At 39.8% G+C, this 12856-nt stretch overlaps 1 protein-coding gene across 4 annotated transcripts in view; it reads right to left on the bottom strand.

Moving 5' to 3' along the window:
* Nucleotides 1–12856, bottom strand: part of FSD1L (fibronectin type III and SPRY domain containing 1 like) — a 63244-nt gene that overhangs the window by 15156 nt on the left and 35232 nt on the right. For all 4 annotated transcript variants that reach the window (XM_074953661.1, XM_074953662.1, XM_074953663.1 and 1 more), the window contains exons 6-9: nt 11165–11286; nt 6595–6804; nt 5996–6094; nt 1431–1560 (exon numbers count right to left, since the gene is read on the bottom strand). In XM_074953661.1, the coding sequence (XP_074809762.1) occupies nt 1431–1560; nt 5996–6094; nt 6595–6804; nt 11165–11286 (561 nt within the window). The remainder of the gene's footprint in view (nt 1–1430; nt 1561–5995; nt 6095–6594; nt 6805–11164; nt 11287–12856) is intronic.

Here is a 12856-nt window from a genome sequence, read left to right as displayed (position 1 = left end):
GTACATGAGTAGACTCAAGACTACTCAAGTACAAGAGAGTCTGCCTCTTCCCCCTTTCCTTTATCCAGTGTGTTTGAGATGACCTCAAGCTTGAAAGTCTAGAGCAGTGGTTCTCAACCAGGGGTATGTGCATCTCTGGAGATTACAGCAACTCTAGATATTTGCCTAATTTTACAACAGGCTACATAAAAAGCACTAGCGAAGTCAGTACCAACTAAAGTTTCATACTGACAATGGCCAGTTTGTACTATACGCTGAAATACAAGTATGATATTTATATTCCAATCAATTTATTTTATATGGTAAACATGAGAAAGCAAGCAATTTTTCAGTATTAGTGTGCTGTAACACTTGTTTACAAAATCAGATTTAAAAGTACACAAGTAGTTAAGTGAGGTGAAATTGGGGTACACAAGATAAAAATCAGACTCCTGAAATGGGTACAGTAGTCTGGAAAGGTTGAGAACCACTGGTCTAGAGTACTTAAACAAAAAACGGTATTTATACAATACCATGGAAAGCAACCCGCCTCCATGGTTGAGAACAGCAGTCTGGCAGACAACTGATGCAAAGAATGTAGCATGACTATGGAGATGGAAATGTCTGTCAAGGACAGCTTTTCAGGGTATGCCAATACACCTCTACTCTTTCCAAAAAAGGGCCATGGATTGGTTCTCTTTATGCCGTTTTTCTTTTGTTTTATCCAACTCCATCCATCTACAATACAATATTAGCAAGACTGACTCAGTCATTCTTCGAACTGGTGGTTCTACTGTACCTAAGTGTGTCAGACCTGAAGCTCAGATAATTACTGTCCAAAAGTGAAATAATTGGAGATGGCTGAATCTCTTTGACTTGGGCCACATTTTATTATACAACTCCTTGGATTCACAAAAGCAGATTGGTAGGTGTTAGAAGGTCTTGAATCTAAAACTAACTCTTGATTTGGCTTCTCTTCAAATATTTGAAGTGGCTTATTTGAATGTCTCCTCTTAGTGGGGCTACATGCCTTATCCTTCTCTTGGGCCTTCCCCATCCTATATCACAGCAATATTTCTTCCAAATAGAAATGTCCGGATGAAATTTCCTTCGGTGTCCACAGTTACACCAACCAGATGAGTGACTGGAGATAAGGAGTAATGCAAACTCCCACAGAGGCAGGAGTGTGCCAGCTACGAATATTACTGACTTTCCTCCCTTCACTTCCTGGGCCGTGTCCACAGTCCAAGAAGTCAGGAATACCTGACAACTCCCTATTTAAGAATCTTCAATACAACCCTATGGTCCAGGGAATCAGCATTTCATGGTATGCTAACTAATATACTAAGTATCTTAAGCAAAAACAGTGCCCTAAAACAGTTTGCCACTCTAAACATATTAACCTTATTCAATCTAAGACTTCAGGTTACAGATAGAGTTAAAGTTCTCACCTGCCTTTATTCTCTTTTCCTTTTATTTTGTTTTCTTGGCCTTTGCCTCCAGTAGGATCCCACTCAACATAAGAATCTTCAACTTTCAGGTTCAGATGAGACGATGTATTGTCCAAACTGAAGACAAGTGCTGGTCAAGACAAGATTTCAAAGAGTAAAAAACACATGGATTATCTCCCCCTGCTGTCTACAAGAAAAAAAAATTAGGAGTAGTAGACAACAATGCACTATAAAAAAAATCAATTATAGTTAAGGCTCCATGTTTGTCATGGAGGTCAGATTCCGTGACCTCCGATTTCTGCAGCAGCCTGGCGCAGCTGGCCCGGGGGCTGCCTGAGCAGCTTCGGCAGCCCTTGGGCCCATCGCATTGACTGCTGCTGGGGCAGTCTTGGGTCTCCCCTCACCCCACTACAGCAGCAGGAGCTTGGGGAGGGGGGCAGCTCCCCAGAAGGGCAACGGGAACTCCCCTTCCTCAGCTCCTAGGTCCACATGCTGCCTCTGCCTGCAGACACTGCCCCAGCAGCTCCCATTCACCACAGTTCCCAGCCAATGGGAGCTGCACAACTGAGGCTTGGGACGGAGTGGAGGCAGCATATGGAGCTAGGGTCACCACTTCCCAGGAGCTGGGTAGGGAGCCTGCCCCCGCTCCACCCCCACAGCAACCCCCAGGCTGCCCCCAGACACCCAAGTTTTAGTAAGGGGTATATAGTAAAATTCATGGACAGGTCACAGGCCATGAATTTTTGTTTCCACCCATGACCTGACCATGACTTTTACTAAAAATACCTGTGACAAAAATGTAGCCTTATAATTGGTCTGACATTTGTAACTATAAACAAGTGAAATCCAGCCAGTCCAACTGTAGTCTCGGGACCATGCCACACAGAACACCTTCAAATCGGTGAGTCTCAGCAATTAAAATGTTACTATTAAATCAGAGACACTTTCTCTCTCAAATTATAAATCTTGGAGTATAGAGTGACAAAAAAAACTAAGCCCATCTTCTGCACTCCATATCACTGTCTTCTGCAAGCTATTTCTGTGATGAAGATTTAACTGTCATAATCTGTTGATTACAATAAAGCTGAAGCAACAGCAAATACATAGGGACAGTCGAACTGCAAAATGACCTGCAGAGATTAAAGCAGGCATTAGGATGTAAGCAACTAAAGAAGACTCAGTAGTAATTAGTGTCAAATCCTTCACTGTGGGAGAGAAAAAGACAGCATAGAGTAGAGTAGACATAGCCAACCGGCTGCATCCATCATTTTAGAGATTTGATTTTCACCTCTCCTCTGAATACTGTCCTGCTATCATCATCAAGTACTATATTTACTGCAGGGAGAAGTGTTTAAGATCAAGGGGTCCACAATTCACAAGCTTGAACCACAGCAATATGCAAACAGATTGAGATCAGAGGCCCATGCTACCCAATATAAAACCAAGATAAAAAAATATGCCAGTACTTTGAATCCAATGTCTCACTGGAATTTAAGCAAGTTCCATCTTTGTTATTGCTGACTAAGCAAAATAATTGAGCCTCTTGGGAGTTATGCTTCTGAAGCTAAAGGAAGGAACCTAACAGTGATTGCCATATTAATAGGTACTACTTAATTAGAACACATTAGAGACTTCCATTTTGCATTTCAATATGCCTATTTTTTAAATAATCGCTTTAAGAGTTGAGATTGCAGTAGAGTTCAATTGAAAGACAGTACAATACAGTTCAAACGCAGCTGTCCATCATGAAGCAGCACTTACCAGAAGCAAAATGGAATTAGCCAATTTTTCTAAATTAATTAACCCCCTGCCCTCCAGGATATCCACTGTGTTGCAGCAAATTCTTATAAAGATTACTACTATTGTATCTGATTAAGTCCTGAAAATTGCCTCCACTTTGTTTTAGATGTTTCTCTTGAAGTTTACATAGTAATCCTAGAGGGATTCTCTATGTTTTGAATCTGATTACCCTGTAAGGTATTTACCATCCTGATTTTACATAGGTGATTCTTTTACCTTTTCTTTAAAGTTCTTCTTCTAAGAACCTGATTGCTTTTTCATTGTTCTTAAGATCCAAGGGTTTGGGTCTGTGTTCACCTGTACAAATTGGTGAGGATTTTTATCAAGCCTTCCCCAGGAAAGGGAGTGTAGGGCTTGGGGGGATATTTTGGGGGAAGACGTCTCCAAGCGGGCTCTTTCCCTGTTCTTTAACATGCTTGGTGGTGGCAGCATAGGGTTCAAGGACAAGGCAAAGTTTGTACCTCGGGGAAGTTTTTAACCTAAGCTGATAAGAATAAGTTCAGGGGGTCTTTCATGCAGGTCCCCACATCTGTACCCTAGAGTTCAGAGTGGGGAAGGAACCCTGACAACCCATCAGTTTGATCTTTTTGGTTTTCAATAAGAATTAAGTCTAACAGACTAAAAACCATCTACTTGGTCATCTTTTTTAGAACGCCTCAGTATAAAACTGAGCACCTTAATTACATCTATGAAGTTCTTGAAAAGCTACTTTTAAACTCTTCTTCTCTATAAAACATTGTAGGTCTAGTAATAAATGCCTCGAAGGTTCCAGAAAGAGCTAGATTTAAGTAGACTGGAGGTTGTGACAAACCCTCGAAAAAACCCACACAAAAAAAACAAAAAACAAAAACAAAACCACACATGCAATCTAAAAAAAGTTAAACCTTCACTGTCAACTGTAAGTGAGAAACTGCAGTCTGGAAAACTGACAGCATAATATTGGAGTTGAAGATTTTGATTTAAAAAAAAAAAAGGGGGGATAAAAGAACCCATGACTTTCCTGAAAGGACATATGACTCCAGAAATATTTTAAACTGACAGGGTCAGAGGTGACAGCTTAGTGAGCTAGGTCTAAGCTTAAAATCCCTCATCTCTCTGGAACCAGAATTTCAAATCCTCTCTGTTGACTTAGCCCTCTATTTTTCCAAAGCAGATAACTGAACCCACATTAGCATCCCTTCAGAACTGGAACCCTGTCTATTCTGCATGGACATTAGAGATCTGATTGCCCTTTTTCTAAAGAGTGTTGGCTGTGGTGGCGGCTCTGGTCCAAAAAAGCTGCCCTCACACTAATATTGCACACTGCCTTGTTTGTTGCTGTCCTACAACCCAAAAATAGTAGTGATGTTCTGAAGTTGTGTTGAGACATTCTGCTCGGACATACCAACCAACCATATCCCAACTCCATAAGCATCACTCAGTGTTCTGAAGAGCAGTAAGTTACTCATCCTGTTGATCTAGAGTATGTTCAGAATGTGTCCCTTAAAAGGCAGAAACAAAAAAAATCTCAAATTTCAGTATTTGGTTTTTTGATGGGATATACTATATAGAAAGTACGCTTTCAATGGAGAATGATGTTTATCCACTTTTCAGAATAAAGTGTGGGGTTTTATGTTGTGTCAATGACAATCTCCCACCCCCAACTTTGCTCATTTTACAACAGTTGCATATATTTAACTTTACAGCTGCCAACCTTGCAGACTGAACCTGGGATCTGAAAGTCCAGCTGTGCTTACTGGGTCACAAATCAGTAGTGATATTCTGCATTTAGAATTTAGCTGTTTCCTCTGAAGTGCTAACAACTGTTGGTACTGCACAAATCATAAGCATCTGCTTACTCTTATAACAAAAAAAAATACTATACAGCTATTTTGCCACTGAGCCAAGCAGATACAACTCTGAATCCATACAGCAATCTACAGAGTAAAAAAGGTGTCACTTACCAAACAGTCACTGACTGCAACTTAATATGAGTATATACAGAATATTTTCCTTATTTGCCATCTAAAAATTTAGAGCCTACAGATTAGTATCCAGTACTGAATGACTATGTGCAATTCTGGGATTTAAAGCATAATTACACCTGCTTTCTGAGCTACCTTTCAGTGGGCATGTACTTACCCAAGACAGCTTCACTTGGTAATCCAAAAATTGAAACTCTTGGGAAGTGCTATAGACTATATGGGTGTTCTTTGATATTCTCAGAAGATTTCTGCAGTTCCAGTTCACTACACAAATTTACAAGACTGACTCCCCAGATATCTGTGCCCTCCCCTCCCACAGCAATCCTCAAATGTTAACAATAGGCTGTCACCTACTGTTCAAGTTATGTGAACAGGTATATGGTGCTCAGGAGCATTCCGTCAAGCTCTGCCCTCACACCAAGCAGCTCCAGGTAATAGCAAAAATCTTTCCTCAGAAAAGTTAAATTAATAACTAATGGTGAAATAACTAACTGACCAGCAGTTTACAGTAGACAATCTCAGACATTGGAGCCAGGAACGGTTACACACCTACAGAGATTTTTCAACTTCTCAGAGCTAGATAGTTATATACAGTAGAGTGATAGGCATGTTTGTAATCCTTTTCCATGTAGGCTCACTAACAGAGGACATTTGAATTTCATCCCACAAACCCTGGACCCAGGTTTTCATTGCCTCTTACTCTGCTGCCATTAGCCTGACTAGCTAAAGAGTGCTAAATTCTCCTCAGCGTTTACAATATTGTTTTCTACACATTCATGCGAGACTGTCATGTAATTTTACCTTTAGTCTCCAAAGTCACTGGATCAGAGTATTCCCCTGCCACAGCCTTGTTGCAAGCTCTTACCCGAAAGTTCATATATTTTGAATCAAATTTCAGTCCTGAAAAAAATTTTGAAGCACTTAAAGTTAGACATAATTTTTGTGGTTAGTTCCTTATATTCTAGATTAAGAAAATAAGAGGAAAGTTTATTTAGTATATAATGAGGAGGACTAGTAGCTAAAAACAAGGTGACCCAGGTCTGCATAGGAAGGCCCTGTAACTGACCAGTTATCTGGAGGCTACATTCATTTACTGAGTAGCATTTTTGTTTGCAATAAGGATGCCCCTTCAACGGAAAGTGTTTTGTATAGTTGAGCATTCTATGTTTGCAGTGTTGTTGTAGCCATGTTGGTCCCAGACATGAACAGCAGCTCGGTGTAAGCTCAAAAAAGCTAGTCTTTCACCAAGAGAAGTAGGTCCAATAAGTGATATTATCTCACCCACCTTGTGTCTAATAGGATTCTGTTATATACCAAAAAAACCCAAAAATGAGTGTTTCTGTTCAGAGTCACCTCAAGAGCAGAAGACTTTTTAAGGAGGGTAAATGAGCAATCTTTACCAGATAATGTATATTCAGCGCCCTTAATATAGTCTATCAGCTCCCAGCATGTTTCATCTTTTACTCGAGGAAGCCCATCAAAATTAGTTTTCCTATATTCCAGTACAAAATGATCAATTTTGTTGTCTTCTTCTGGCATTCTCCATACTATTGTTACAGCGTTGTCAGCTACCAGACACTCTACTGGGTCTATCTCCGGAGCTTTGGGGACTGCAAAAGAACAAAAAAACAAAAGAACATTAGAGTATTGATGAAAAAAAAATGTTTGCCACCCCAGTGTTTGCCACCCTCAGCTCCCTAAGAAACATATCAGGGCACATTCTACAACTTGAACCAATTTCATTATACTTCTCTTTCCCATCTATATCCCCAAATATTAACATCTGAGGCACACATCATGCATGGAGCAGGAAAGAAGCATCAGAAGATGGGTGCACGACAGATAGTAATATACTAATGGATAGCAGGTAAAGTAGGATTTAAAACCCAAAACAAAACCCAACCTTACCAGTGGTCTATTTTAAACAAAGAAAATTTCATAGGTTTCTTTCTGAACATAGAACAATGCATAAAGCAAGCAAAAAAGGTAAGCAGCCAATTACAGCTTGAGTCCATGACCAAAACCTTATTTCATCACTAAGCTGAAACCAAGAACTTTAGGAGTCAAATTTACATTGACAGGAAAGGAAAGTAGAATCCATGCGTTTCTTGTTCAAGAATCTGTTTTTGCTTATAAAAAGGAAAACCGTTCTCTACCTAATACTCAAACAACTTCGGCAGTTTTCAAAGGGGTCCTAAAAATAGTTTTTGAAGTATGCTTGCTCATACCCCATTAGGTATTTTATTCCCGAGGCTTGTCACTTTGCAGCAAGCTATTCCTCTTACAAGTCACATAAAAATGCATTAATGGAGTTTCACGTTTAGGCCTCTTTCTGTGGAAATACATTCCGTTTACAAAGAAGGCGATTCCCACCCCCCGCCAAACACTCAGCCCTGTAAATAGTATGAGTTCTGATTCAAGCATCATTGGACATTCTTCAGTCTAACTTAGACCCACAATTAAATCTTGAGAATCTATGGTCTTCAAATTGGCAGAGTGTCCTGTGGCATCTTACAGACTAACAGATGTGCCACAGGACTCTTCCGCTGCTTTTACAGATCCAGACTAACACGGCTACCCCTCTGATACTTGGTCTTCAAATTGTGACTTAAGTTACATCTGTAACACAGCCGCTTTCACTGGGTTTTCACAGATGTAGCCAATTGGAACTTGGTAAGCAGTTCTATTGATGCACAGGATGCAGCAGAAATTTTTAGCTCACTTTTAACTATCAGCTCTGCAGAATGAGGATGACTAAGCAGTAAGAACTTTGTCATTCAAGCCAGCAAATACAGGGTTATTTCTCCTCCCCGTCAAAACCCAGTGAGTTTGTTATGTTTTTATTTTAAATGAAGCCATATACATACAAATTACTTAAGTGTATTTAATCCTCAGAGGGCACATTGCCCAAAATGAACAGATTGCAAATTCAGGCAAGACCACCAGCAAGTATTCAGTCTACTAATTAGGATCTGACCTCAGATCCCAATACTTTCCCAACTTGTTTGGTCTGGCAATAGGTGTGCCAAAAAAAGCAGTCTGAAAGCATTAACACCACGTGTGGTCACACTGGTCTGGCTGGACATACATCCTAGTCATTTGAAAGTTCAACTTCCCTGACGTGTTTAATTCTACCTACTAGCCATGCTCCTCTCCAGTCATCACTGACTACCTATTCCCCTTTAGGTTCTAGATAGAAAAATTGTAAAAGCATCTGCAGATAAGCATAAGAACTTTTATATTAATTCTTTCAGCTTTTGAAGATGCTGAAGTCTAATATTAATATCAAAAGGTATTTAAATTATATTCATGTAAATACTTCAGAGTGACAAACATTCAGTACCATTAGGTTGGTTTTGATTTCTAACATGAAGTTTTCGCCGTCTGAATACACAACAGTAGCACATTTACCAAGTAAGGTGGTGCCATTTTCTGTCACTTTTTAGAGCTGACCACTTGGTTATTTAATCACTATGCCTGTCTCTGGTTCAGTGTGCTCATTCCACATATCCCAAATGAAGGTCAGAGACAGACACCACCACTGAAGAGAGACAAGACTATTTATTGGGGAATTTACTGAAGCTCTTCATCAGACAAGCAAACACCATTCTTTTGGCTGACGTAGTACAACTTAAATTGCAGCATGCTTAAAAACAGTGATGCACGCTTCAATAGAAGAGTGCAAGTTATAATTCAATGATCCCAGCAGGTGTGTCATGGAGTGACTGAAATTTTAGGTAATTCTTTTTATTTGCATTGAAGACCAGCAGACATCTCTCAAATCTCTGAAAAGCTTAAAGTTTTGCTTTTACTGTATAGTTTCTCTTTATGCAAATGGACCCTAGTCAGAGCACGAGGGGAAAAAAGGATATTCCACTTGAAGTTACAAAACAAAGAAGGTTTCTGAGTGCAGAAAACACTCACTCCAGCTCACTACTTATAGCATGAAATGAAGGTAGCATTAAGCCAGAGTGTTGCACATTTATAACTTGCCAAGAGAAGATACTTTGTTTATTAGCCTTCCCAGCAGAAGCAGGAAGTCTTCAGTCTATGTACATATCCCATGCAGCCAGCCTCCCAAGCATGCCACTTTGAAGAGTTACTGAACATTTTTAAATATCACAACTTAAGTGTAAATGCTTTTCACTTCTCACAAGGGTTATTTGAATAGAACACAGGACAAGTTGTAGTCATAAGATTTGATGTTCCAGCAGGGCTCGTGGTTTACAAAATGTTTGGGAATTTCTGTCTAAGTTGTATAGAGATTGAGAACAAAGATTTATGAAAGTGGTAAGCTAAGTCTTAGAGAATCACAAAAACAATTCTAACTGGTTTAAAGAGAAATATAGTAGCATTTGGAGAGAAGATTATAGAAGTCAGCCAGCAACAGGTTAAGAGTTTGAGAGAAATACTAAGACATCTATCATTCAGAGGCCATGCCAGCAACTTTTGAAGCACCTACCTCTACCCATTATTTTTGGCATCTTATATACCAGATAGAAAGATGAGATTCTTTCATGTGTTTACTTTTAGAAGTTGTAAGATACTCCTGTACCATTGTGATGAGCATTATCTAGGCATTTATATACCACCACCTCATCAAGTTTGGGATTTCAAACTGTCTGAATCAACACCCAGTTTAAGTTTTGCCTACAAGAATCTGTGCTGCTGTAAGTAGTGACAGAGCTCTATACCAAATAGTTACAAGCTATTTAAGTTATCCACCAGGGAGGGGGAAAAAAAAAAATCCAGTGATATCCTTACAGTTGATCTTTCCACATTTAAAATGCCAAGTGCCGGATTATCTTGTATGAACAAGAATGTCGCTAACCAAAATTATGTTAAGAAAAGGAGGACTTGTGGCACCTTAGACTAACCAATTTATTTGAGCATAAGCTTTCGTGAGCTACAGCTCACTTCATCGGATGCATACTGTGGAAAGACACAGTATGCATCCGATGAAGTGAGCTGTAGCTCACGAAAGCTTATGCTCAAATAAATTGGTTAGTCTCTAAGGTGCCACAAGTCCTCCTTTTCTTTTCGCGAATACAGACTAACACGGCTGCTACTCTGAAAACTAACAGCACTGGTTACTCAAGTCCTCCATTTGTCTCCCCACATAACAGGTACAGTATACAAGCAGCATTTCAAGCTTCCTCCCTTATCTAGAAAGGGAAAGAGGATAACTGAGTTACCATTTTCATCCGGAGGCTAAGGACTGAATGGTAATTTCAGCACAGCTCATTGTGAGTTGCCAATTAAGCACCATGATAGTGATTTGAGACAAACGCTAAGCACAGGACCAAGATTACCTCCACATCATACAGCGAAAGGGACCATGACTGCCAGCAGGAGGCTTAATAGTTCTGGAAACAGTGTTGAGGTGGTTATTAATTCCCACACCAAAGGAAAGGCTTCCTTAAGTTGGAGCTCAGGCTGTAAATATCAGCAATTTAAAGTTTAGTGGACTGTTACCTTTGAGAATCTAATATCTAATCCAGATATCTAATATCAAAGATCAGATCATCTTTTTAAAAGGAAGTACAAAAAGGAAGTCAGAGGAACTTGAACACTCTTGTCTCTACACTTATATCCCTGGCATTTTGTGAACTGAATGTGAAGTAACAACATGTCAAACAAGACTCAGCTTGTCAGTATGTTAAACACTTGATACCTTACCAGTGCAAGAAGGATCTTAGGCAATTACCTATAACGGTGAAGTACAGGTCTGGGAGCAAAGAACAAGTTCCATTCCCACCTTTGTTGACTGGCCCTTATACTGTATAAAGGTCTATATGTGTGTTACCACCTTTATGAAGTAGACCTAGATCTGATATTTGCCAAGTAAATATTGAAGAAACTGCTTAAGATAGCTGAAAAATCCACATATTAAAACGCATTAAACAAACTATTGTTTATCCCAGATCTCTTATAGTATAAAAATTCAATTCACTACAGACTTAATTTTACCTGGCAAAAACTTTAAAGCCTGGAGCATCTGCCTTTCCTGAGAGAAGTCCACCATCAAGTGAGTCATGTTATCACTGACCTTTGGTTTCAAAGAGATGCGGAATGCTGAAGCCATTGTGACTCTACAGAAAAGAAAGGCTGATTAGGAAAACGTGGTTCATATTTTGGAAATTCTATACTCAGGAAGTTAACTTCTGAGGTGTGTCAAAACCATGTGATCCTTTATAATTCACTTCAGAAGTTGCTACAGGTTTGAGTACACTGTTCTTCCCTTATATTTGAAAAAAATCAGCTCCCACATTTTAAAATGGTGTTAACCAGTTTTCTGAAGTTTAAGTTACAAGAAGTGTTTCACTGCTCAAAAGATCTGGTGTTAGTTGCAAGTGCCTCCCTCTCACTTGATCTGTGACACGAGTCTCCATGTAAGTATCTAGAAGTGACTAAAGAGACTTCAGGCCTGATTCTCCCAGGCTTCGTACCTGGGGTATTCATTTAAACCTGTACACACAGTAATGCTAGCCACTGAAAGTGAAAAATTCTGATCTGGTAGCATTTTACAGCCACTTTGCACAAGCCTAGAATCACAGGACTGGAAGGGACCTCAGGAAGTTATCTTGTCTGGTCCCCTAAACTCATAGCAAGACTAAGTATTATCTAAACCATCCCTGACAGGTGTTTGTCTAACCTGCTCTGAATCTCCAACAATAGAAATTCTACAACCTCCCTAGGCAATTTATTCCAGTGCTTAACTTTCTGTCAGGGTAGTTTTTCCTGCAATGTCCAACCTAAACTGCCCTTGCTGCAATTTAAGCTCCTTAACCTCTGAGGATAGGACAAGAAGCAAAGGAGAACAATTTTTCTCCCTCCTCCTTGTAATAGCCTTTTATGTACTTGAAAAAAGGTATGTCCCCTCTCAGTCTTCTCTTCTCCAGACTGAACAAGCCAAGTTTCCCGCCCCCCCCCAATCTTCCTTCACAGGTCATATTTTCCAGACCTTTACATTGTTTTTGTTGCTCTTCTCTGGACTGTCTCCAATTTGTCCACATCTTTCTTGAAATGTAATGCCCAGAACTGGACACAATACTCCAGTTGAAGCCTAATCAGCATAGAGTAGAGGGGAAAGAATTACTTCTCATGTCTTGCTTAAAATGCTCCTGCTAATACATCCCAGAATTATGTTTGCAGTTTTTGCAACAATGTTACTGTTGACTCCTTTAGCCTGTGATCCATTATGACTCCCAGATCCCTTTCTGCAGTACTCCTTTCTAGGCAGTCATTTCCCATTTTGTATGCGTGCAACTGACTGTTCCTTCCTACTTGGAGTACTTTGCATTTGTCCTTACTGAATTTCATCCTATTTACTTCAGACCACTTCTCCAATTTGTCCAGATCCTTTTGAATTTTAATCCTTATCCTCCAAAGCACTTGCAACCCCTCCCAACTTGGTACCATCAACAAACTTTATAAGAATATTCTCTATGCCATTATCTAAATCACTGAAGATGATATTCAGCAGAACTGGACCCGAAGCTGATCCCTGTGGAACCACACTTGTATGCCCTTCCAGCTTGACTGTGAACCACTGATAACTACCCTCTGGGAATGGTTTTCCAACCAGTTATGCACCCACCTTACGGTAACTCCATCTAGGCTGTATTTCCCTAGTTTATGAAAAGGTCTATCACCTCCCCA

The sequence above is a fragment of the Natator depressus genome, chromosome 5, assembly GCF_965152275.1.
Source record: "Natator depressus isolate rNatDep1 chromosome 5, rNatDep2.hap1, whole genome shotgun sequence".
Lineage (NCBI taxonomy): Eukaryota > Metazoa > Chordata > Testudines > Cheloniidae > Natator > Natator depressus.
Note: the sequence above shows the minus strand (reverse complement) of the source record. Positions and strands in the feature narration are given on the sequence as shown.